This window comes from Spermophilus citellus, assembly GCF_964194105.1.
Source record: "Spermophilus citellus genome assembly, chromosome: 3".
NCBI lineage: Eukaryota > Metazoa > Chordata > Mammalia > Rodentia > Sciuridae > Spermophilus > Spermophilus citellus.
In genome coordinates, this window is record NC_138184.1 from 206,330,302 (window position 1) to 206,358,097 (window position 27,796).

Genomic DNA, 27,796 nt, shown 5'->3' on the forward strand with positions numbered 1-27,796 from the left:
TGTATAGTCCTTTTTAAAAAGCAATTTATTCAAAGTGTTTTAAGTATTGTTTATTGTGGTTTAAATGTGAGCACTTAAATTACAGCTTCAGTTATACAGAAGACTACATTCACAATAAATGCTGAGTAAGGCACTACAGTTGATAGTACAATATTAAGCTTAATTCAAACACCAGTTTCAAATAATGCAGGTTCTTTACTCCATGACTACTGTAAAAAAAAAAAAATGAGGTGCTAATCTAATTTGAAATAATATTCAAGTCCTGAAATACAATCTTGACCTATGTATATGATATTAAAAGTATTTTAATTGTGAAATCAACATCTGTCTCTACCTTGCTTAACTCATCCTACTATCTCCCTAAATTCCTCTTAGTTCTTTCTATCTAAAAGACAGGAAAATTATGACTATTGGAGGACTTTCTCTTAAGTATTGATTAAAAACTGAGACAAATGTTATTTTTAAATGTTTATGCAAATTATTAAACACATATATTTTAATAATCTGCTCATAAACATTGCTAATCCATTGCAAGAGAATTTAGATTTTAATTATTTGCCAAAAGAACTAAAATCAAAGTAATATTTCAGCTTTTTAGTAAACCATTAAGCTTAAAAACAACAAAAAATCACTGTCTGATTTTCTATGGATGAAAAATGTAAGTTAAAAAAAAGTCTGAAAAGTTTTAACAATTTAGTTTTTCAATGTGGGAATGTGCAGGGAAAATAGTAGTTGGTGCAGAGAGCCAAAGTCAGTCTATGAATATTTTGGAATTGAATGTGGAAGAGTCTTCAAATTATCTACTTTTTCTTCACGACAATCTGTGAAAAAGTGTAAATAAAACTGTACTTATTTGCTGAGATAAGAACCGTACAGACGTTTTAAGTCTACAATATGCAATACTGTGCACTAGGGGAAAAAAGTAATGAAATAATTACATATATACACAATCACAATGAGCCAAAATTCAGTTCAGCTTTTTTCCTTGACTGTCCTACTTAACCAAACAGGCTATTTCCAAAGTGCTAAACTGTAATAATATCGTCCTCGTATAAAGTTTTAAACCTAAAGAATCGTGTACTTATTTCATAGGGCTTTACACCTCAATTGTTTAAGGGTTAAGGAAAAAGCATTATTGTTTAAGTATGATATGTGGCAGTGGGGTTTGCGTTTTGCTTGTTTTTGTTTCATAAACTGTTCAATTATCCCAGAATATCAGCAGAGAATCACAAAATAGAAGATTCAAAGTGTTTTTGTTTACAAAAAAATTGCACATGCCTCACCTGGCTGCTATAAATACATACCTATCAATACTATGACCCTGCTCATATTTGAAATAAGTAAAATATGAGCATATTTTGTTTAAGGGCTATTATTAATGTCAGGACTATCACTGCAAGTTACCAATAATCTAGTTCAATATTATTTTACAGATGACAAAACCAGAAAATAGGAAGGTTGCAGGACTTGTTAAAGTATATGTTTGCTAATGAAGAAATCAACTTGGAACCCAATTGTGTTTCCGCTAAACCAACTTCTTCCCAACTTAAATATCAAGTCATTTCTGATTTGATATATAAAGAGTGAACTCGTTAAAAGCCATGGATGAAATTTAATAACTTTCAAAGTTAAACCAAAGCAGCATAAATGCATAATACTACTTTGTTCATTTTGCTGAATTGGGGTGGGTCTATTAAAACCTACAAATGGCCCATAATTGCTTTTTTCCAAAAAGTAAAAGTTATTTAGACAAAGCCTATCCAATAGACACCATTACTAGATATAGATCACTTATATGTATCACCAACTATGTGAAGATGCATAACAGTCTTAATATTATTATCTACCTAAATAACTACACAGATTGAAATGTAAGCCAGAAATTGAAATTTATTTTCGCTACTATATTAAATGTATGTATAAACTGTAATTAAAGTCAGCATTTATATTAATTTCAAAGTAGAAATTAAATAAATAAAATTAATGAAAATACAACTAGCCTAGTTAAACATACACATACATTAATGATGTTACTGAAATTTCTCAAACATAGCTGAAAATTTAATTTAAATAAGGTTGAAATACAGATTCCTTTCTTTTACTAAACTGACCCTGATGAGGACACAAATGAACAGCAAATGATCTAAAACCAGTGAAGATTAAAATGGAGAAATAAAATGAGTAGTATTCACCACTGAATTTATTCATTCAATAAATATTAACTGTTAGATGCTATACTGGGAAGAATTATAAAAGACTAAGCAAAAAGCAGATGACACCACTGTCTTGTGAAATTTAACTATGATGGAGCTTTTATGAAATATATTACATCAAGCATTGTACATGATTGAACCTGACTTGGAACTACCTTCATTTTAAAACATCTTTTTAATATCTGTAAAATAAAGGTAAGAAAATCCACCTAACTTATAATGTTCTATTTACCTAACTTTAAAAAATATTTGCTTCATTTTAAGAGAATTAAATAAAGCCTCTCTCAAAAGTTGTATCCTACACAGTAAAAATGACAAATATTCCATATTATTTTACTATTTACAATTCTAAATGCCACAACTGTCAGTGAGACAGATCTTCTTGCTAGATAGGCGAATATTTATAACGGCCCAACTTTTAAAGTCACTCAAAGTTATTGAATATAACTCATAATACAATAACGTGTATTCTGCTTAAGATGCTAGGCACATTTTTTAACACGAGGATTTTTTTTTTTTAAGTACAGATATAAATTACGAAGGAGGAAAAGGTTTCATCATCCAATTCTGTGAGGATTATTGCTGGCTGATTAGGGTTTAATGGAACAACGTAATTTTAAAAACAACTTAAAATATATCAGCATATTAAAATCAGTTTTTTTCTGAATACTAGGCTACTAGATAATAATTATCCCTTTTATGTTACATTTCTAGTGGAAGGGAAATCTACATTCGTAATTAGAAAACATTTAAGGAAGGGCAGACCTGGGAATAAATCATTGACACGAAGACTAGGTATCCTCCATGGTCCCACTCTTCTGGTAGTGCACAAACAGCCCTAGCACTATAGTTATAAGTACCTACCCACGAACACACAATGCAGGAGGCACTCAATATTTGTGGGATGGAAGGAGTGAAGATATATGTAAACAAGCCAAAATGCGCTCCGATTTTGAGGCAACACAGTAAACAATCACAGCAACTACTTTACCAGAAGCTGGCTGACAGCTTAATGTGCACTAAATTAAAGAGCTCTTCCTCCTTACCCTCCTCTTTCACTCTGACACTAGACTGCACGTTCAAAACAAATCCTCCCCGCCCCGCCCCAAGCCCTACCCGCGGTCGCCTTCAACACGAGAACTGATGGAAAGTCCGGGGCCTCGGCAGTGCCCAGACACCAGCTCCTCTCCTGGCCCCTGGACGCCGCCGGATACGCCCGGCACAGAAAAGACAGCGACGCTGGGACCACCGCCCCTCAGCCCCGGGACCCCCCGGGGACTCGCGTGCCTGCGGCCCGCGGCGCCAGCAAGCCCCTTCCCCTCGCCCCGGCCGCCTACCTGCACACCGTGATCAGGTTCCTCCTCTCCACCGCAGCATTGCGGGCGCTCAGGCTCTTCTTGCCGGCGCCGCTACTGCCGCGGCTCCCGCTCAGGCCCCCCAAGCTCCGGGAGGCCATGGCGGGCTCACCCCCGTGCCCCCTTTGTCTCGAGCGACCCCGCACGCCCCCCACACCTGTTTCCCGGGGCCGTCGCTGCGTGCGCGACCTTGGGGCTGAGGGAGGGACGTAGGGGAAGCGGGATGGTGTGGAAGACAGCAAGGGATTCGCACCCGGGGACTGACGGCTGGCCCTCCGCACCGGTGCTCCAAACACACGCACGCGCGCGCGCGCGCTCACACACGCGCTCACACGCACGGACCACCTCCGCCCTCGCGCGCGCCGCCGGCCGCGGGGTGGCGCGCGCGAGCCGGCGTCGGACGCTCCCGTACTTCCCTAGGGACTTGGGCAGCCGGCGCGCGCTCGAGCCCTTCAGCTTCGCTCGCCTAACCACCCACACTTTGCCGCCACAGGCGCCCCGTCAGGGCAACTGCAGTGAGGTCCCGTGCCACGCGCGCGCAGCCCCGCCTTCCCAGTACCTACCGGGTAAACTCTGCACCGGCTGGAGCCAATCACCGCACGAGGGCGGGGCCGACTGCGCGGACCTTAAAAGCAACGTGCCCGAGCCCCGCCCCGACGCGTGGGCAGCTGTCAAGGCGCCGGGCTCGCGCTCGCCGCCCGCGTGCGGCAGTCAGTCGGAACGCAACCAAGCAGCACCGCTTTCAGCGCGGGGATTGTGGGATGCGGGCCCCAGTGTGTCCGGGCCCACCTATTCGGAGCTAAGCTTTAGCAGCCGAGTCTCAAGCTTTAATGACTGATCCCTAGTCCGGTGGCTTCCGTAGCTTCAGAGGCAAGGACGCAGCAGGGCTGGCACTCGCACCCGACCAGAAGCCTGATTAACCAGAAGGGAGGGGGGTTCCTTTTGTCCTAACGCCCTCCCCGGACCTGATAAAGAGCTACACAATAGCTCGAGGAAGACAACTGCCCGTAGAATGTCCTTCTTGGGGCATCTGATGGTAGGATTTTTTGACTCCACACATCACTGCGCTCTCACCTCAGCGTCCAGCACTGCCTGCAACCAGGAAAGAACACCCGCGTAAGAACCTGTTTACTGCGAGTATGTAGTCTGCTCGAGTCCTGGGTAGTGACCCCAGTTTGGGGTAGGTAGTGAGCCTAGGGGCGTTTCGCCTTGGCAGGGCGGGCTGCTCCCTTAGAGGGACCTGGAGCGCGCCCTCGACGGGATGCGCTTGTGGAGAAGCGACCCCTTCCCAGAGCTTCACCACCACCTTTCAGGTGTTACCTTCGGGAGGCTCCAGGCTTTGGCCCAAGACCTCTGGCACTCGCTATTCGCTACCCTTTCGGTGCGCCCAGGTTTTCGAAAGAAATTTTTAGTAACTCCTGTCTCCACAGGACTTAGCACAATGCTCTGCATAAGACACGTTCTTAGTAAATGCGCCTTAAATTTAATCCGAGGTTACATTTAACATTATTTTTACTGAAATTTCGCAGTTTCAGCGGCTTCAAAATCCAGACAATTTCCACCTCTGGATTTGAAATTTCTGTCAAAACATGAGATGGGAGGGAAAGGGAGAGAAAAGGGAAATTGCATGGAAATGAAGGGAGACCCTCATTGCTATACAAAATTACATATAAGAGGTTGTGAGGGGAATGGGAAAATAAACAAGGAGAGAAATGAATTACAGTAGATGGGGTAGAGAGAGAAGATGGGAGGGGAGGGGAGGGGGGATAGTAGGGGATAGGAAAGGTAGCAGAATACAACAATTACTAATAGGGCATTATGTAAAATTGTGGATGTGTAACCGACGTGATTCTGCAATCTGCATTTGGGGTAAAATTGGGGGTTCATAACCAACTTCAATCTAATGTATGAAATATGATATGTCAAGAGCTTTGTAATGTTGTGAACAACCAATAAAAAAAAAGAAATTTCTGTCAAAGAATGTTATAGCACATATAGAGATTTCTGTACTTATGTATTATACACAGTAATTCTGTGTATTCTGTGCTGAATGCCTTTTATGCGGTGTTTTGTATAATAAAATTGTATGTTACCAATTTTTTTTCTTTTTTTTCTTTCTTTTTTTTTTTTTTTTTTTTTTGAGTACCAGGGATTGAACTCAGGGGCACTGGGCCACTGAACCACATTCCCAGCCCTATTTTGTGTTTTATTTAGAGACAGGGTTTCACAGAGTTGCTAAGTGCCTCTCTAATCTGCTAAAGATGGATTTGAACGTGTGCCATCCTCCTGTCTCAGCCTCCCCAGCTGTATGTACTAATTTCTAAGGAAGGATTGAACCCAAGCTCTTTATAATATTTTATTTTGAGACAGAATCTTGCTAGGTTGCTTACAGCTTGCTAAATTGCTGAATTTGGTTTGGAACCTGCCATCCTTCTGTCTCAGCCTCCTAGTCGCTGGGATTACAAGTGTATGCCACCAAGCAGGGCAAGATTTTAAAGATTAAAATCAGGGCAGATTCTCACCTATGCCTACTAAAGCTAATTCCGGTAGGATAAAAACTCCATAGGAAAAAAAAAAAACATCTGTCTCAACTAAGTTACTACAATACATATTCACCTATTAAAATTATGAGAAAATAATTTAGGCAGACTTTATATCTCAAGTAAATAGAAACGAGGGAGTTTTCCACAAGTGGGTGTATGTAGCTAGTTAGTGCACTGTTCTCAAACATTTCTTGTCTGCTCTACATAGACACTTGTGAGGTTTCCTTCCTAGGAGCTGCGTCTTAACTTGTCTTTTCTTGGTAGCCCAACAGTATAAATTTAGAGTAGCCATTAGGAAACTGGTACACTGGCTATGCAAGCAGTCTCAGTAAATATTTATTCTGGCAATGACAAATACTGCTCAAATTGATGTTGTCAGTTTTTAATGTTATTGTGTATTTTTATTCTTTTATTTTATTTACTTTTATGTGGTGGTGAGGATTGAACCCAGTGCCTTGAACATGCTAGGCAAGTACTCTACTATTAAGTTACAACCACAGCCTGATACTGTTATTTTGTTTGTTTAATATTTTTCATTGTAGATGGACATAATACCTTTATTTTATTTATTTATGGATGTGGTGCTGAGGATCAAACCCAGTGCCTCACACATGCCAGGCAAGTGCTCTACCACTGAGCCACAATACCAGCTCCTCCCATATTCTTATTTTTTTAATCACAGATTAAAATTGCATATCTCACTTTTCAAAATCTTATATCTATAATCTATATTTTTACTAATCTATAACCTATAACTTACACTCTTATTGATTGTATTTATGAGTTCACACCACAACAATAGGAAAAGGAGTAGAAAGCACACATGTGCTTGGTATGTCCTTAGGGAGAGAGAGAACACACAAATTTCTGAGATATTTATCTAAGAAGACAGTGTGTGAGTAATATGTTGGAACAAGAAAAGTGACATGTTAACATTTTTTTTTTTTAAAGAGTGAATGAGAGAGGAGAGAGTGAGAGAGGAGAGAGAGAATTTTTAATATTTTTTTTTTTTTTTAGTTCTCGGCAGACACAACATCTTTGTTGGTATGTGGTGCTGAGGATCGAACCCGGGCCGCACGCATGCCAGGCGAGCGCGCTACCACTTGAGCCACATCCCCAGCCCCACATGTTAACATTTTTGAAATCTGGTGTCCAGCATCAAGTGCCTTTTCATGTTACCTGTACTTGGTGGTTATAGTTATGACTGAAGACAGTAAAATCCACTTTATTATTTTCATTCATTACTTTTGGGGGACTCAGTTGACATGTTGGTACTGGTTTAAAAAGATTTTGTCTTAATAAAGCAATTTTTTCTTCTAATCTAAGGCATGTAATTAAATTGCTATCTGCAGTCTTTATTTGATAAGGCTTTTACTCAGTTATCCAGAACTATATGTCCTAGGTCTCTATTTCTGTATTACTAATCTGGAGATTACTAATCAATTTTATCTTGTACATAGCTTTATACTACTACAGCTCCATGAGTTTTCATACTGCTCTTTGAACTTCTTTTGGTGCCTGTTCAAATTCTTTATTTATTTGATCACTGGCATAAAAATTATTCAAAGATATAAAAAGATTCACAATAACAATCAAGAAAACAGTAGATTCCTAATCCAATCTATATGAATTCTATTAGTACTGAATGTGCATACCATCCACATTCACCATTTTCCCTAATCTCCTATCAAAAGAGATAAAATTACAAATGTAATCTCTGTGTGTACTCTTATACAAAATGCTATAAGACAAGGTGATTTTACCAAACCATAATTTATTTTAGTCTCAAAGAAGAAGTGAACTTTCAAACTATGCCACAAACTCAGCAGTCTTAAAAAAAAACAAAAAACAAAAAAAGACTGGAACAATGGATGATACAGATGTTTATAAAACCACAAATCAAGAATCAATCTAAGCAAAATCAAAAGAAAAAGATCAGGGCTGGGGTTGTGGCTCAGTGGTGGAGTGCTCGCCTAGCACATGTGAGGCCCTATGTTCTGTCCTCAGCACCACATAAATGAAATAAAGTTATTGTGCCCACCTACAACTAAAAAAATATATATAAAAAAGATCAGACTGAGAAATCATTCTTGAAATTAATGTCATGAACAAAGAGCTAATTTCCTTACATAGAAATCAATAAGCGCTAGTAAACATTGTTTGGTAGATCAATGAAGGTGAAAGCCAAATAGGAATGAGTAAAAGTCAGTAGGAAGTGAAGATCAAACAACTCTTCTAAAAAGTTGTGAGCTAGAGGTGTAGTTCAGTGGTAGAATGATTGCCTAGCATGCTGGAGGTCCTGGGGTTGATCCCCACTACCATATACATACGCACAAATTGTTGTGAAGGGGGAAGAAAAGAGACTGGCAGTATAGGAGAACTTTGAATAGAAGGATGTTGATATTTTATTACTTTAGTGTTTTCCTTTTCAAAAACATGACTTGAGCACATTTTAAAGCTAATAGAATGAATCCAACTGAATGGGTAAAATTAGTAGTATGTATGAGAGGAAAAAAAAGATCCAGACATTGCATGAGTTATATCAATTAATCTTTAGAGACATTCTCTGAAGTAGGTACTATTCTATTCTCTCATTTCCAAACAAGGAAACCCACTTAGAGACATTAAATAGGAAGTAACACAGTAAATGGCAGAGCTAGGATTGAAATAAAGAACTATTATATGTAAAATCTGTTTGTTTTTTCTAATGTTTCATTTTGAGAAAGTAGCTCTAGGTAAGGATTAAAAAAACCCTAACCCCTTGCATTGCCCTGCTTAAGATACACACATTGTCCATGTGCTAGGGACATTCCATGCCCATGTGCTGGGGGTGTGCTCAGTGTCAGAGTGCTTGCCAGCATGCAAGAAGCCTTAACACTGAAAAAAAAAAAAAAAAAACAGAAGCGTAAACCTGGAAGGACTGTACACATTGCAGATTACATCACTCACTCTTGGATCAGCAGTCTCTAGATAACAGAGAGCCACAAACCTCAGGCCTCCATGTGCTTTGTAAGTAATATGGAACAAGTTTCACCATGGGTGCTAGCAAGACAATCGTGATCACCTGAGAGAGGGCAGCAGCAGTTCTTTCACAGTTCTTTCACGTCTCTCCTCTCTTACCTTTCTCATTGAACAGTACCCCAGATTCATATTGTACCAGACAGAACTATTATACTAGCAAGGTGATTGTTGTCACCCTCTTCCAGCACTTGAGTTTTCTGTCCATTCCTGTCCCCTCCTCTTTCTATACCATATCATCATTTTCCTGTCACCTTGAAGACAATGAGTATTCTTCTAAAATATTTGATCAGCTCCACACTGCGGAACTTTTAGCATGTTTCTAACTATAATATAGACAGTACTAACATTGCAATATCTGCATATCCATGACTATTCTTTTTAAGAGACCTTGTTTCCTATAGTTTTGATTCAGAAATTACATGTTAAGTCAGAAGATATGCAATATTTTAATGGTTAGAAATTAATTTTTTTTCCCTAGAGGTGTTTCACCACTTTACATTTCTACTAACAGTACATAAGTATTCTTACATTCTTGCTCACTCTAAATAGTATCATTATTTTTGCTGTTATTTCATGTAAAAAGCAAAGGAAAATACATTGTTTTTTAACTTGCTTATTGGCAGGGAACTTACATGTTTACTTCATGTTCTTATTGTCCACTTATATTTTGTTTTTGGATTTTACCTATCATATCCTTTACTTATATTTTTCAAAAAAAGTATTAGTTTTATTGTAGCTGCTTAATGTCATATTAGTATTTTACATGTGTAACAAATACATTTCCTGATTTGTTATTTACGGCAATATTTTTGAGGCAATATTATTTTATTTATAAATATTTAAAATGTTTTATTTTTTATTTTTATAAATATTTTTTAGTTGTCAATGGATCTTTTTATTTTCATTTATTTATATGTGATGCTGAGGATGGAACCCAGGTCTCCTACAAGCCAGGCCAGCACTCTACCACTGAGCCACAACACCAGCCCCTGAAAGTGTTTTATATAAAGAAAATTCATCAATATTTTCCTTCAGTTTAGAAAAGCTTCTACCACCCCCAAGATTATACAAATATTTCATTCTTTATCATATGCAAATAATTACTTTATTATTTATTAACTATTTTTTCCAATTGTATTTATTAAATGATCAATTTTCCCTACTGATTTCAAATTTTAATTTAGCATTTAATCATTAAATACTAATTTTACATTTGTAATAAGGGTTTATATTCATAATGATAAATCCACAGAGACAGCTAACATCAGTATTTCACAACTTTTTTCCAGACATACAATAAAGATATGTACTTAATTTTACCTAAGTGGGCTAATTCCACATTTAGTCAACATATATACATATTTTTATTAGTCTGTTATTACTCATTTGTGTCTGTTTATAAGCTTCTGCCCAGAAATTTTGGATTTATATGCAGTCACAATTTTTACATTTTCATTTGTTTGGTTCCTGGGTTTCATGTGGTACTTAGAAAGGCTTTGTGTAAGGGTTTACCTGTCTTTTGGTAATATTATTTATTTTTCTTTTTTTCATTTTCATTTTGATATTTATATTTATTTGATATTTATGTAAAAATCAATTGATAAAAAAAGAGCCTTGTTTTCCCAAATGCCCAATAGTTATCCAATATTAATACTAAATAATATATCTTTTCCCATTTATCAGAAGTGCCACCTTTGTCAGGTACTGAATAATTGTGAATATTTGCATATACTGATGGGTTTTCTATTTTGATCCATTGATTTATCTATGTGAGCAAGTGATAGAAAAAATCTAAATACTGAAACCTTATCATTTTATTTACTATTAAGTAGCGCTAGTATCTCCCCATTATTCTCTTTCAGGATGTCCTGAGGAAATTCTGGAATGTCTTCCATAAAAACATTAGAATCATTTTGATACATTCTCCCCTCCAAAAATGTTCTGATTAGAGTTTCACTGAATTTATAGGTTAAGTAACATTAATTTTTTTGCAAGAATTGTTCTAAGACTATGATATAGCTCTTTATTTCCTCACATATTCTTTTTTTATTTTTATTTTTTAGTTGCAGATGGACCGATACCTTTTATTATTATTTATTTATTTATATGTGATGCTGAGAATCAAAGCCAATGCCTCACATGTGCTAGGCAAGCACTCTGCCACCGAGGCACAACCCCAGCCCTCTCACATATTCTTTTATTTCATTTGGTAGAGGATTTTTCTGGGGCATGTTTGTTTTTCTTTTGCAGGATTTTGTTTTGTTTTATTTGTGGTACTGAGATCAAACCCAGGGTCACTCTATAACTGAACTACATCCCCAAATCTTTTTATTTACTTTTATATTTATTCACTTTTTTTTAAAGGGGGGAGAGAGAGAGAGAGAGAGAGAGAGAGAGAGAGAGAGAGAGTGAGAGAGAGTGAGAGAGAGAAAGAATTTTTTAATATTTATTTTTAAATTTTCGGTGGACACAACATCTTTATTTTATTTTTATGTGGTGCTGAGGATCGAACCCAGTGCCCCGCGCATGCCAGGCAAGCACACTACCGCTTGAGCCACATCCCAGCCTTCACTTATTTTTTGAGACAGGGTCTCACTGAGTTTCCAAATCTGGACCCAACTTTCAATCCTCCTACCTCAGCCTCCCAAGTAGCTGGGATTACAGGCATGCATTACTCTGCACAGTTTCTTATGAAGTTTTATAGTTTTGTTATAGAATTCCAGATTGGTATTGTGACTAGGTTTATTTCCTCCAATTCTATTTCATAACAAGTTATAATTTTATATAATAGCAGTATCCATTTTTTTCACAACCACCTTTTTAAATGTACTTATTATTTTCAATAGACTTTGCAATTTATTCTATTGACTTTCCAGATAAGACTTTACATCATCTGAATTAATTCATATAGCTGTTTTAATATTGATGGGTACTTGGTAAGCACTCAATAAGCATTAAATAAAATTATTCTTATTATATTTATTATTATATTACTAAGTTACCAGAGAGACCAATTTATCCACAACAAAATACGTGGATTTATGTTTTCAGATTTTGGCAAAGTGATTCTAAATTTTATCTGTAAGAATAAACATGCAACTATCGCCAAGACTACTAGGCAAAGAAGAATGAAGGAAGACTTGTTTTATCAGTTATTAACTTAAATTTTAAAATGTAGAAAAACATTGTAAAAATAGGCACTAGCTTAGAAAAAGAAAGATTAAAAGTGAGGTCAATGAAATAAGATGCAAATCTCTTTAACATCAAGAATTTGTTTTCAGGCCCATGTGTTGGCACATGCCTATAATCCCAGGGGCTGGGGAGCCTGAGGCAGGAGGATCAGGAGTTCAAACCCAGCGCCAGCAACTTAGTGATCCCCTAAGCAACTCAGTGAGACTCTGTCTCTAAATCAAAATACCAAAAAGGGCTGGGGGAATGTGGCTTAGTGGTTGAGTGCCTTGGATTCAATCCCCAGTACAAAAAAAAAAAAAAAAAATTATTTTTATAGCTAAAAATGCATGAATGCCATTTCTACAAAGTAATTTTCTGTAAGTTATCTTAGGCAAATGATCAAAGTTAAGTACAATATTGTCTAATTCAATGAAATGTTTTTCCCTTAGGATATTAAAGTAAATTCTGTTTGAGAGATCTGTAAAATAAAGAGAATTAAACTGCATATTAGTATCAATTGACTACAAGTAAATTTTGTTTAGGCTGTTTAAAATATACCAAAACAGCAATGTTCTTAATGATTTTCCCTTGAAATCTCAAGGCCAATTTATATATATATTTAAATATATATTCCCACTAAGATCTCGGATTTGTGTTCAAAAACAGTTTAGCTGTATTCTTCATCTCACAAGTTTGGCCAAGTATATTTACCCAAGTCAACCAATAAACATAATAAGAAAGGCAAAGAATGCTGCAGTCATCATTCATATCATTTGTATCAAATTTATGTTTAATTCATTATGATTAATATACTTGGCCTTGCTAATCATGTTAATATTCTCTCAAACATTTCTTGGCACAGTTTGGAAGACTATGTATAATTGTTATATTAGTTTTCTATTGTTGTTTAACAAATTAGACAAATTTAGTGGCTTAAAACACTCATTTATTAGCTGAAAGTTCTGTAGGTCAGAAGTCTGCCACTACTCAGCTGGGTTTTCTCTTCAGAGTCTTATAAGGCTGAAATCAGTGGGTCAACTGAGCTTTGTTATCTGGAATCCCTGAAAAAGAATCTACTTTCAAGTTCATTCCAGCTGTTGGCAGCATCTAGTTTCTTGCAGTTAGTTGTCAGAGTGAGGTCCTTGTTTTCTGGCTGGTCATTGACTTTTGCATGTGACTTTCTCCACCTCCAAGCCAACAACAGTGCATCAAATTCTTCTCATATTTCAAATTACTAACTACTTCAGTTTAGCTGGAGAAAATTCTATGCTTTGAAAGGGCTCAGGTGATTAGGTTTGGCCTACTTAAATAATCTCTGGATCTCAAGTTCAATCAATTAGTAAACCTAATTATATCAGCAAAATCATTTGCCATGCAAAGTAAGGTAACCACAGGAGTACTAATACCAGGGAGTGGAGATCATGAAAGCCATCTTAGAATTCTGTTTTAGCCACAGAAGAGAAAAGCAATGTATTCCCTAAAGAGATTTATTTTGTTAAATGTCTGTTAATTTGGCAATGTCCTCCCCGATGCAAACAAGTTGTCTTGATATCATTATAGGAATTTTGATTTAGCTAATTTCAAAATACCCATCAGTCAATTGGTGATCTCCATGGCTTGGGAGAATATTTGTCATTTTTCTTCACTCAATAAATATTTTTATTTGTCCACTATGTGACAGGCACCATATTAGGTTGTGGGGATGAAATAGTGAGCAAAATTTCCTGCTTTCATAGAGCTTAAGGTTTAGATGGGAGGGAGAGGTGTTAGTCAAAAACTAGCTAAACATACAGTTATAAAGTATGACAAATTATCCAAAGGAGAGGAGACTACACAAAAGGGTAAATTTGGGACAGGACTTCAGAAGTCCTATTCCTATGGAAGACAATGTCAATTGTGCATTTGGAGTTGAACAATACCATGGCACTGCAGGGTCAGGAAAGGAAGTGATGATGAAGCTGAGGGATGAAGGAAGGATGGGTAAGGAGGAAGAACATATTCAGGCAGAGGGAAGAACAAGTACAAATGACCTGTGGCTAGAGGAAATCTACCGTGCCTGAGGTTAATGTGGCCAGAGCTCAGGAATCATGAGGGCACAGTTGGACATAAGACCAGAGTGGAAGACAAGCTTTGCTTTACACACAGGCTCACTGATCACATTTTGTTTTAAAGATAGAGGAGAGAGAGAGAGAGAGAGAGAGAGAGAGAGAGAGAATTTTTAATATTTATTTTTTAGTTCTCGGCGGACACAACATCTTTGTTGGTATGTGGTGCTGAGGATCGAACCCGGGCCGCACGCATGCCAGGTGACCGCGCTACCGCTTGAGCCACATCCCCAGCCCTCACTGATCACATTTTCATCTCTATCTTAAGAGCACTAAGAATCCCTTAGAAGAGTTTGAAACAAGAGGCTGACAAGATTAGATGTGAATTTTGAAATTAGCACTCTGGCTGCCTTGTGAAGAATTACTGAAAACATCAGTAAAAAGTTTTGCCTTGAAATGATTTGACAATACTCAGAATACAAAATTTTATTAGAGTTTCCCTAATGGCTTGGGTGATGCAGTGTCTGTGATCAGAAGCTCCCGTTTCTTGCTCTAAAGGCCGAGTGCATTCCTGATAATAGGCAGCACTACTGTGCAATCTCATGTGCAGAGCCAAGTTGTGCTCTGTAAAAGAGGAAGAAAAACAGTAACCAAAAACTCTGCTGCCTTTTCAATAATACACTGTGGTTTTGTAGCTGAACCCAGGTTTGGAGGATCATCCCACAGAAAATGTCTGAGAGATTAGTTTTGAGGAAAAAGGCTTTATTCAGTGACCAAAGAAAGGAGAAGAGAGATAAATCAGTTTCTCAACTCAAGGAGATTGAGGGGCTACTGATATGAGAGGAAATATGATGGAGAAGGATAGGCTAATAAAGGGGAGGAATATTCATGTCTTTTCTGGAAATAGGTGGAGACCTTCCAGGAGTTTGGGTGTCACCTCTTGTCATTCCTTTCACGGTCTGGTGTTTCTGGTCATGGTGGCTGCAGGTGTCTCTAACCTTAAAGTGAGGCAGGAGAACATGCAGGTCTAGGTCAAGTTGACCCTATATTATAGTTTGGAAAAAAAAAACACATAAATGACCAACACATCTACATGTAGCACGGAGCAGAATCTGAACCAAAGGTTAAGGTAACAAAAGATACAGACATAGTATGAAGGCACAGAAGCCAAGACTTTTCATTTGATTCCAGTCACCCATCAGGCATTTCTAGGCCCAAGTGGAGAGTCTGTATTTTCAAGGTCCTCAAAAAGTAACTTTCACAACTGGTATCATCACTACCCATACATAAGAGGTTCGATCTATAGCAAAGTCAATGGGACACTAAAAATGTATCGCCCATCTGTGTAACCTCCAAAATTAGTGATTTTTAGGTTCAGAGCAAGTAAAGCTAGAAGTTTTATTTAGGATTTTCCTGGGCAACAGTTTTGCCTTCAAGGAAAAGTACACATGTAGTTACTCGGTATTTTCTGACCTATAGCATTTTCTAACCTAGTGAAGCTAATGGAAAACTCCTCCTTTGTGATACTTAACAAATGCCTCATCAAAGCTTTGGTTTCCTGTGACATTATCATCTTCTATCAAAAAATAAACAACTGGACAACTGACGGGTTTTGTTGTTGTTGTTGCTGTGCTTTGTTTAGTTTAGATGGAGATCTCACTATGTTGCCCAGACTGGTCTTGAACTCCTGGGCTCAAGTGATGCTTTTGCCTCAGCCTCCACAGTAGCTGGGACAATAGGCATGGTACCCAGTGCTGATGAATAATTTTAAAAGGAATGCCTCTTGTGCATCCTTGGAAGATGGCAAGATTGGCTTGGTTATGCCTGAGCATCTTCCCCACTTAAGTCAAATATAGTAAATAGCCCAGGGCCTTGAGCCATTTAATAGTATCCCGAAATGAGCAGATCTAGATAAACTTACTTTACTAATTTTGTGATTCCTAGCTTACAGTGACAGGCAGAACTCTAATTCATGGAATAGATGAAATAGAATATATAGCCCAAATCAGCTCATAGCTCTCTCCCATGAGTTCATCCTCCCTCTCCTTGCCACACATTTGCATTCCACACCTATACCTTATCCATAACATTTTGGCAGATATCTCTTAGAAGAAGGAACAGTGAATATGCTCTATTGAGCTCTTTTCAAATTGTACCTGTCCTCTCTCTAAGGATATACTCTAGCTCTGCCTATCATGAACTACATTATTCATGAATTACATTTTTCTTATGTATCTCAGTTTTCTGATCAAGAAAATGGAGATAATGAGGATAGTATGTAATTCATATGATTTGGGGAAAGATTAAATGAATAACAAATGAAGCTCTTAGAACAGGGCCTGGCAAGTGTCATACAAGTCTTAGTTCTTATCATTAATTGTTCTTCCTGGAAGAGGTCCCAGAACATCAAATCTCATGTCAGTGTCTCCAAAATTTTAATACATAATTTGGCAAAGGTTTCATGAATTTGATTTTAACATTTTGTAACATAAAATTTTTGTCAGTTCCAGATTATCCAGAACACTATCACTCTTATCAAATATTTCCTCTTATCATAGTCTTATAACAAATGCACTATCATTTTAAAGGTTTGCCCAATAGGGAGTTTTAAATCATATTTGACCTTTTCTCATCTTGCATAAAACTTCTAAGGCCTTGAAATACAGGAGTCACAATAAGCCAATAATATCCCATAAGATGTTCACATTTGAGATGTCACTACTCCAAGTAATAGATAATACCAATATAAGAACAAATAGCAAACATCCTTTCAAACATAATTTGAAAGATGGATGCTTATTGTTTTAAACCATTACTATGAAATTAAACAATGCTAAAGTCTACTCTCCCTAAAATATGTTATACTAGGCAATAGCCATAGAGATGTAAACTATGCCTTCCATTTACTAAGAACATATTTATCAACAAAACCAAGCACAAGTTTAATTGTTAGGCTCTCTCTCTCAGTGTTTGCTTCCTTGATCTTCTAGTATCCTCCCATCTCTACTAGTCAAGAAGTTTTTGTAAATCTTTACTTTCTATAGTTTGAATTAAGAAAATCAGAGGGTTTTTTTCTAAATAAAATTAGATTAAATATATCTTTTCAAACATACACACCCTGGACTCTAATAGGACCTCTTGCTCTCCTTTTCCTTCCTCCTTTGAGTATGTCTTATTAATAAGCTAATTTGACAACTCTAACATAAATCTACATATTTCATTATGAAGCACGTAAATTCAATTTAATAGAATGATAAGATAATATTCCTCACTCCAAACTTTCCAGTAGTTTTCTTTCTTATTCAGAGCAAAAGTCAGTCTCCACAGTGACCTACCAGGCTCTATAGGAACTAATCAAGTCATGTTAATATCACTTCTGGCTTCTCTTTCCCCTGGGTCACTCTGCTCCAGCCATACTACTTCTGCTGCTTCTTGGACTTGATAGGGATGCTTCTGTCTTAAAGTGTTTGTCCTAGGTATCATCAGGGCTCATTCTTTTACTTCAGGTCACCTGTTCAGGTACACCTTTCTTCTGAATTCCTTAGCTTCTTTCACCGCTATGTTGGTCTCTATAGCACTTATTGCCATGTCAATATTACATTTTTCCACTCATTTATTTGTTCATTTTTAATCACCCTTGCTAAGACATAAACTCCATTAGGGGAAAAATTGTGTTTTGTACTTTATGTAGAACAAAACTTAACTGGAATTGTTTTCAGTTGTTACTTTTTTGAGTCATTTAATTCCACTTCAGCTTTCTTTTCCAGTTTTATCTATTTTTCCACATTCACTCATCATTTATTAGGCATATATTCTAGGTATTATGCTAGGGTTACAAAGATGAATAGGACAATCTTATCCCTTGAAGTGCTCAGAGACTAGAAGAAAACATAAACATGGACACCAACAATTATAATTCCTCAACAAGTACCTTATTCACGTATCTGCACACAGTACATTGAAATATCAAAGCTGCATGATTAGCTTTACTTGGACTCAACAGGTGGGAAAGGACTTTCTGAGTAGATGTTCTCTGAGAGGACTTTGACAAGAAGATTATTACAGGCAGAGCACAGAATAAGCAATTCTGGGGAAGGAAAGAAAATGGTGGACGTTGGAGCTACAATTATATAGGTAACATTGGAGCAAGGGAGCAAGACAGAAGACTAAAACAGGTAACTGAAGACAGAATTCAGAACCTATCGCGTATCATGTAAAGGAGATTGAACTGTACCATGTAGGCAATTGGGTGTCACTAAAAGTTATCATGCTCAGATTTATTTCTCTAACAAATTTAGGACACTGGTAATAATATGGAATTTGTGAGGGAATAGAGATCAAAGACAAGAAGCCAGCAGATGGTTATTGTAGAAAACCTCCCCATTTTTTCTTTCTTAATTCCTAGGCCTCTTATTAATTCAGTGGACTAAGCACGCAGTCTGACCTTACCCATTCATTAATTCAATCACTGTTGATGAAGCCCCTATTTTCTACATAGGCTTTTGGAGATTATAGAGGTAGACAAAATAGATAAGATTCTTTCCTAATGAATTTATAGTGTAGCAGAAGCAGTAAAAAAAAGAATTATTATAAATATTTTATATTATAAGTACCTAAATTATTTAATTATTATAAATAATTATTATAAATACCTAAACTTGCCAACTCATGACACATCTCATTTTGTTTTATTTCAGATTGAAACACTCCTCTTACTTAACATTCACCTTGAAGATATCTTTATTTGATCTGATGATTTGTAATATAATGTTGGTTCATGAACTTTGAAAGGCAATTAACTAGGAAATGTTGTAATCTATAACACATAAACCCTACTCAAGGTTTTCCTTTCATTATAATTTTATATATTTATTCATTTATTTTTTGACTTGGGTAGAGAGAAAAGCTAGCTTTATAAAGTTAAAAAAAGTTATTTAGAATTGTTTGGTCAAAATGAGGAGCAAGGAAAGAAAGGATATTAAATATTATCATAAACTTCCAGGATAATTTAACAGAGGCCAAGTTTTTACAGGTTGCTAAATAAGAGTAAAGCTTCCAAGACTGGTAATTTCCTTTTCTTAGACCCAATTTTTGATTAAAGAAACTCAGGTTTTATATCTGAGGAAAGGATGATTTAAAAAAAAATAATGTATCATACTATAATCGAACTATCCCTGAGAAATAAATTGCAAAAAGAAAAAAAAAGAGAAGTAAACTCGGCGGACACAACACCTTTGTTGGTATGTGGTGCTGAGGATTGAACCCGGGCCACACGCATGCCAGGCGAGCGCGCTACCGCTGGAGCCACATCCCCAGCCCCTGCTGTCTATTCTTAAAAGCTGTAATTAAGTTTACTCACTGAAGGGCTGGGGTTGTGGCTCAGTGGCAAAGCACTTGCCGAGCATGTGTGAGGCACCGGGTTCAATCCTCAGCAACACATAAAAAATTAAATTAAATACAGGCATACTGTCCATCTACAACTATAAAAAAGATTTTTAAAAAAAGTTTACCCACTGAAGCTGGCAGTCACATTTCCTTGTGGTAGATAAATTCTAAACGGTACATATAGTGGGTTAGAATAGAAAAATACCAAAATATCTTAGAACATATATTTGCCAGGAAAGAAAGATACAGACTGAATATATGTGAAAGTATTAATAAATCTAAGGGGAAAATGTTCAACTAGAAGAATCTGGATTGCTCAGCCACAAAACCTAAGCTATTTTTTTAACTGTTGGTCGTACCCAACAGATACCAATATGTGTGAGTTTCTTAAAGTCAAGGATAAATTTTTATTCCTTGCCATTTGTCACAGGACCAGTGCCAAAGGGTCCAAGGTCTTGTGCTAACATATAATTGAATACTTAAATGGGGAAAAATAATATTAAAGGAATTTCTTAAAAGTATAGAAGTTCTTCATTCTAAAGGATAAATTCTTGTGTTCTGATAAAACTTTATAAAATTAATAAATATAAGGTTAAGTTTTTCCAGGAACTTCCTTTGTTTCTTTTACAAGAAATCGCATAAAACTTATAATTATCTGTATGAAGAAAAGTTATTTATAAAAGTTTTTTCTTTTCAAATTCTATTTTTATATCCTAATTTAGACTACTTTATTTGAACATAATCAGGAAAATTTTCACAAAGTTTAATTATAAGATTGAATTTCTTAGAGTGGAATTTTATGACTGCCCCCTAGTTTAGGAACCCTTTATACTTTTCCTATGAACCCTGCCATAGATCTGGCATTATAGCTGAAGGACTCTAGGAAGGATAGCCTCCAGAACTCATATCCAGATCCACCTGGATCAACCATCAGGAACCTGTTTTGTATTCATGTTTCCACTCTAAATTGTAGAACTTTGTCATGAAGCCATTCAAATAGGATGCCAGTGCTCCTCAGCAATCATGAAATCACACACAAGATATTCTCTAGGTCTACTTTGAAGAATACAAGGAACTGTGTAATTCAGCCAATTATAGAAAGGTTCGTGTTCTAACTCCAAGGCTGCTAGTAATTCCTGATGACTCCTCCCATTAACACTTCACCCATAGTGACTATGACAACTTCTTTCTTCATTTAGTTGCCAGTCTTGTCATGTCCAAAGGTTACTTGGAGAGTGAGACTTTATCCAGGATCTAGCTATAAAACCTGTTCATCAAATCATTCAAATACACTCTAGCTGATTAATTGCAGTAGGGCCTAATTTTACTTTTGAGAATGACAAATGCTGGGCCAGGATGGTTTGAAATCTTCATGATCTTGAACTGCATTCCTTGGTACATTGATAGAGACCATTTTAAGTTCCCTTCTAACAGAAAGATAATGCATCTAGAATATTTATTCTTGCAAACTTGAATGTAGCTACATTTAGCATTAATGTACACGATTTCAAGAAAAAAATTAAAAAGTAGAAATATAGACTTAAAAAGATATTTTTTTTCCTTAGTAGTATACTACCTGAAAACTCTAAACTCTCAATTCTGCTTCTTAAACATATAATGTGGTTCTGAACTCAAAAGAAATATTTAAAAGTAGTTATAGAGTGGTTCCAGAGTACAAAGTTTCACATGGGACCCTGAATTAAAATTTCTATTCTGTCAGACAAAGCCTTAGTTTTTTCTTTTTTTCTTTAAAGATTAAAGATTAAGGATTAAATGAGAAAATTAGCAAGGTGCAGTCGTGCATGTCTATAATCCCAGCATCACAAGAGGCTAAAACAGGAGGATTGCAGATTAGAGGTCAGCATCAGCAACCTAGTGAGGCTCTAAGCCACTTAGTGATACCTTGTTCCAAAATAAAAAATAAAAAGATCTGGGGATGTGACTCAGTGGTTAAACACCCCTGGGTTCAATCCCTTGTGCTAAATAAATAAATAAATATGAGAAAATTAATGAAAATATCTGATTTAATAAATATTAGTCATTATTACCCTTTCCTCAAGTGCAGGAAAAAATTCCTCTGAGTATAAAGACTAACTTATTTCTCCTGTGTCTAGGATGGTCAGCACAATTGGTTAATATTTGTTAAATATTGTTGCTATGGAATTCTTAGATCCAGAATGAAGATCTAAGAATTGAAAAATTTATAATGTGTTGTGTGTGGCCTCAGGTTACGAGGATAGAATACCTGGTGGTAAACATCAGGGTTCACCTTCTAATACTGGCCACAAATCTTGAACATACCAGAGTCTCTAAGAAATTTGATGATTTGCTCTGTGTGTAAACATGATTAATTTATATCTTTTACATTTTTTATGAAAAACATCATAAATCAAAAAATTCCTTTGTGCAACTCCATTTCCTGTTTTTTTAAGTTGCAACATATACACAAAGATAAAAATCAAATCTTCATAGATCCAAGAACTCAAACCTGCTCCAAGCATTGTTTTAAAAAATATGAATGTAATATTTTCTTTATGATCTCAAAAGATAGGAATCTTTCTGAGAATGTCAAATTAAAACAGTGTTTTGTTTGCCAGCTAAGACCCTGAAATATTATTCTAAAATGTGGAATGAGAGTTGAAAAAGAGTGCCCACGAAAATAGAGTAGGAGGAAAGGGAAGACCAGTGATGTCAATTCAGTCATTCCTCAATTCAGTAAATACTTACTCTGTATTCAACTATTGTACTTGTTATGCTGCAGGTGCTAGGAAACAGAAATGAATAAAACAGAGATGGTATGCCCTTACAAAGCTCTTAACTCAATAGGGAGGACACATTTTATAATGAGCAGAAGTTGTAATTGTGATATACAATAAGAGGGGACAGCCTAAGATACTTTGTGAGTTACTATCAAGGGGAGCAAGTGTGATCAGGAAGCATAGGGAATATTTCCCTGAGAAGTGACTTTAAACCAAGCCTGAAGAATGAATCTAAGTTATTCAGGTGTAGGGTTTATGCTTGGGTGTATGCACACATATGGATGTATTGGGCAATTCAGAGGGGCCACATCATGGAGGATCAATGGTATCAAACCTGAGAGCAACAGGAAGCTGTAAGTCTTACCAAGGAACATCATATGGTATTATGTGCATTTTTACAAATTACTTTGAGGAGAAACTAGTTATGAAACAAAGTAGCCCAAGTAAGAGAGGATGGCTGTTATCATAGTCTAGACATGGTCACGGTCCTTGTTGAGAAAAAATAGATTCAAACTGGACATGCAGAGTAAGGGAGAAGGTAATAAGAGAGGTAAATAGGGAGCCTACATCCTGGGAACAAATTTTTACTCCTCACACTTCAGATAGAGCCCTAATATCCAGAGTATACAAAGAACTCAAAAAATTAGACAATAAGAAAACAAATAACCCAATCAACAAATGGGCCAAGGACCTGAACAGACACTTCTCAGAGGAGGATATACAATCAATCAACAAGTACATGAAAAAATGCTCTCCATCTCTAGCAGTCAGAGAAATGCAAATCAAAACCACCCTAAGATACCATCTCACTCCAGTAAGATTGGCAGCCACTATGAAGTCAAACAACAACAAGTGCTGGCGAGGATGTGGAGAAAAGGGTACATTTGTACATTGCTGGTGGGACTGCAAATTGGTGCAGCCAATTTGGAAAACAGTTTGGAGATTCCTGGGAAAGCTGGGAATGGAACCACCATTTGACCCTGCTATTGCCCTTCTCGGACTATTCCCTGAAGACCTTGAAAGAGCATGCTACAGGGATACTGCCACATCGATGTTCATAGCAGCACAATTCACAATAGCTAGACTGTGGAACCAACCCAGATGCCCTTCAATAGATGAATGGATAAAAAAATGTGGCATCTATACACAATGGAGTACTATGCAGCAATAAAAAATGACAAAATCATAGAATTTGCAGGGAAATGGATGGCACTAGAGCAGATTATGCTTAGTGAAGCTAGCCAATCCCTAAAAAATAAATACCAAATGTCTTCTTTGATATAATGAGAGCAACTATGAACAGAGCAGGGAGGAAGAGCAGGAAGAAAAGATTAACATTAAACAGAGGCATGAGATGGGAGGGAAAGGGAGAGAAAAGGGAAATTGCATGGAAATGGAGGGAGACCCTCATTGCTATACAAAATTACATATAAGAGGTTGTGAGGGGAATGGGAAAATAAACAAGGAGAGAAATGAATTACAGTAGATGGGGTAGAGAGAGAAGATGGGAGGGGAGGGGAGGGGGGATAGTAGGGGATAGGAAAGGTAGCAGAATACGACAATTACTAATAGGGCATTATGTAAAATTGTGGATGTGTAACCGACGTGATTCTGCAATCTGCATTTGGGGTAAAATTGGGGGTTCATAACCCACTTCAATCTAATGTATGAAATATGATATGTCAAGAGCTTTGTAATGTTGTGAACAACCAATAAAAAGAAAGAAAAAAAAAGAAATGTTAACATGAAAAAAAAAAGAAATGACAGCCTTTTTAATTAATGGTGCTGGAAAAATTGAACACCACCTGTAGAAGAGTGAAACTAGATTCTTATCTCTCACTGGGTACAAAAATCAAATCAAAATGGATTAAAAACTTAAATATGAGACCTGAAACTACTAGAAGAAAGCACAGGGAAAATGACATTGGAGTGGGCAATGATTTTCTGGAGAAAACCTCAATCACACAAGAAACAGCAAAAGTAGATAAATTGAATTACATTGAAAAAAAAAGACCTTCTACACAGCTAAGGAAACAATCAACACAGTGAAGGAGCAGCCTACACACACAAAAAAAAATTACTTTGAGGAGAAACTAGTTATGAAACAAAGTAGCCCAAGTAGGAGAGGATGGCTGTTATCATAGTCTAGACATGGTCACTGTCCTTGTTGAGAAAAAATAGATTCAAACTGGACATGCAGAGTAAGGGAGAAGGGATGAGTTCTTCCCCTTCCCCTGAGTTTCTGAACTAAGTATTGCTGCTGTGTACTCATTATAGTGCAGGCTAAAAGAGAATCCAATCTAGGGGCAGAATCAAAAGTTTTGTGTAGTCAGTACTCAATTTGAAATACATTATATCACTTAGGTGGCAATTTCTGCAGTACAGTTTTTATAATTTGTTATCTTAAAATGGTAACAAAGATGATGGAGAGTGAGGAAAACCTGACTATGGGACAGTAGACAGTTTTGCTTTTGCCATTCATTGAACTGGTAATAAGTGGTCACTATTTGATTATGATACATAATGATCAAGAAAAATAAAGAAAACAAAGCTAAAAACCATAGCAGAATATTAATTTTTGCTAAAGTTAGTTTCTAGATACGGACACTAAAGTGCAACTTGGCAATAAGTAGGAACACTGCCTCCAAGGTCATGGCTTACTGTCAAATAGAGATAACACAGTTAAATACTTGTCAGAATTACAGAATACCTCACTAGGAAGGACAAATACAAGGGAAGTCAACTAAAAGATAAGAATCAGAATTCATCTGGTTCTCACACACACAAAAAAGAAGAAATAAAAGAAAAAAGAATAAAAAGAATTCTTTTGTGTCTTAAAGTCATACCATAAATTTTGCAGAATTTTCATGTTACTCTGATTAGAATTAGTCCCTCATTTTCTTTTTTTTTTTAAGACAGAGAGAGAGAGAGAATTTTTTTTTTATTGGATGTTCACAACATTACAAAACTCATGACACATCATATTTCATAGATTAGAATCAATTGGGTTATGAACTCCCATTTTTACCCCAAATACAGATTGCAGAATCACATCGGCTACACATCACATTTTTACATACTGCCATATTAGTGACTGTTGTATTCTGCTACCTTTACTATCCTCTAAAATCCCCCCTCCCCTTCCCTCCCATCTTCTCTCTCTATCCCATCTATTGAAATTCATTTCCCTCCATGTTTGTTATCCCATTCCCCTCGTAAACTCTTCTATATAATTTTGTATTACAATGAGGGTCTCTATCTATGCCAAGCCTCAGGCTAGCATCATTCTGAATGGAGAAAAATTGAAGGCATTCCCTCTAAAATCTGGAACACGACAGGGATGCCCCCTATCACCACTTCTATTCAATATAGTTCTGGAAACACTGGCCAGAGCAATTAGACAAACGAAAGAAATTAAAGGCATAAAAATAGGAAAAGAAGAAATTAAACTATCACTATTTGCGGATGACATGATTCTATACCTAGAAGACCCAAAAGGGTCTACAAGAAAACTACTAGAACTAATAAATGAATTCAGTAATGTGGCAGGATATAAAATCAACACACATAAATCAAAGGCATTTCTGTATATCAGCGACAAAACTTCTGAAATGGAAATGAGGAAAAACACTCCATTCACAATATCCTCAAAAAAAATAAAGTACTTGGGAATCAACCTAACAAAAGAGGTGAAGGATCTATACAATGAAAACTACAGAACCCTAAAGAAAGAAATAGAAGAGGATCTTAGAAGATGGAAAAATATACCCTGTTCATGGTTAGGCAGAATTAACATCATCAAAATGGCGATATTACCAAAAGTTCTCTATAGGTTCAATGCAATGCCAATCAAAATTCCAATGGCATTTCTTGTAGAAATAGATAAAGCAATCATGAAATTCATATGGAAAAACAAAAGACCCAGAATAGCAAAAACAATTCTAAGTAGGAAGTGTGAATCAGGTGGTATAGCGATACCAGACTTCAAACTATACTACAGAGCAATAGTAATAAAAACAGCATGGTACTGGTACCAGAACAGGCGGGTGGACCAATGGTACAGGATAGAGGACACAGAGACTAATCCACAAAGCTACAACTATCTTATATTTGATAAAGGAGCTAAAAACATGCAATGGAGAAAGGATAGTATCTTCAACAAATGGTGTTGGGAAAATTGGAAATCCATATGCAACAAAATGAAACTAAATCCCCTCCTCTCGCCACGCACAAAAGTCAACTCAAAGTGGATAAAGGAGCTAGATATCAAACCAGAGACTCTACGTCTGATAGAAGAAAAAGTTGGTTCCGATCTACAGATTGTGGGGACAGGCTCCAAATTCCTTAATAGGACACCCATAGCACAAGAGTTAATAACAAGAATCAACAAATGGGACTTTCTTAAACTGAAAAGTTTTTTCTCAGCAAGAGAAACAATAAGAGAGGTAAATAGGGAGCCTACATCCTGGGAACAAATTTTTACTCCTCACACTTCAGATAGAGCCCTAATATCCAGAGTATACAAAGAACTCAAAAAATTAGACAATAAGAAAACAAACAACCCAATCAACAAATGGGCCAAGGACCTGAACAGACACTTCTCAGAGGAGGACATACAATCAATCAACAAGTACATGAAAAAATGCTCACCATCTCTAGCAGTCAAGGAAATGCAAATCAAAACCACCCTAAAATACCACCTCACCCCAGTAAGATTGGCAGCCATGATGAAGTCAAACAACAACAAGTGCTGGCGAGGATGTGGGGAAAAGGGTACTCTTGTACACTGCTGGTGGGACTGCAAACGGGTGCGGCCAATTTGGAAAGCAGTATGGAGATTCCTGGGAAAGCTGGGAATGGAACCACCATTTGACCCAGCTATTGCCCTACTCGGACTATTTCCTGAAGCCCTTCAATAGATAAATGGAGAATTTTTTAAATATTTACTTTTTTTAGTTTTCGGCGGACACAACATCTTTGTGTGTGGTTCTGAGGATCGAACCCGGGCCGCATGCACACCAGGCGAGCGCACTACAGCATGAGCCACATCCCCAGCCCAGTCCCTCATTTTGTATGTGTTAACATTATTGTAGATATTTGTAGAGAACTTTATTATCAATTACAACAAAAATGCAACTTGTAATAAGCAATATTTCCTATGTTTCCATTATTGCATGTCAAAATAAACCTCAGGCCTCAGTTGATTGACCTTGGAATCCTAAATACATGATCTGCAGACACTAATATAGTAAGTAGACTGCATTCTAGCATCTACAGTTCTACTGGATCATGAGGAGTAGTAAC

The 27,796-nt window shown here is 36.8% G+C and overlaps 1 protein-coding gene across 7 annotated transcripts in view; it reads right to left on the reverse strand.

The window, feature by feature from the left end:
• The window catches only part of RUNDC3B (RUN domain containing 3B), a 149,804-nt gene extending 145,974 nt beyond the window's left edge, over window positions 1-3,830 (reverse strand). For 6 of the 7 annotated variants that reach the window (XM_081287884.1, XM_081287887.1, XM_081287885.1 and 3 more), the window contains exon 1: window positions 3,551-3,799. In XM_081287884.1, coding sequence (XP_081144010.1) covers window positions 3,551-3,669 — 119 coding nt within the window. In that variant the 5' untranslated portion in view covers window positions 3,670-3,799. Of the gene's footprint in view, window positions 1-3,550 lie in introns of all 7 variants that reach the window. The other variant, XM_081287888.1, reaches the window with a different exon arrangement.
• Between the last annotated feature and the right edge of the window lie 23,966 nt (window positions 3,831-27,796).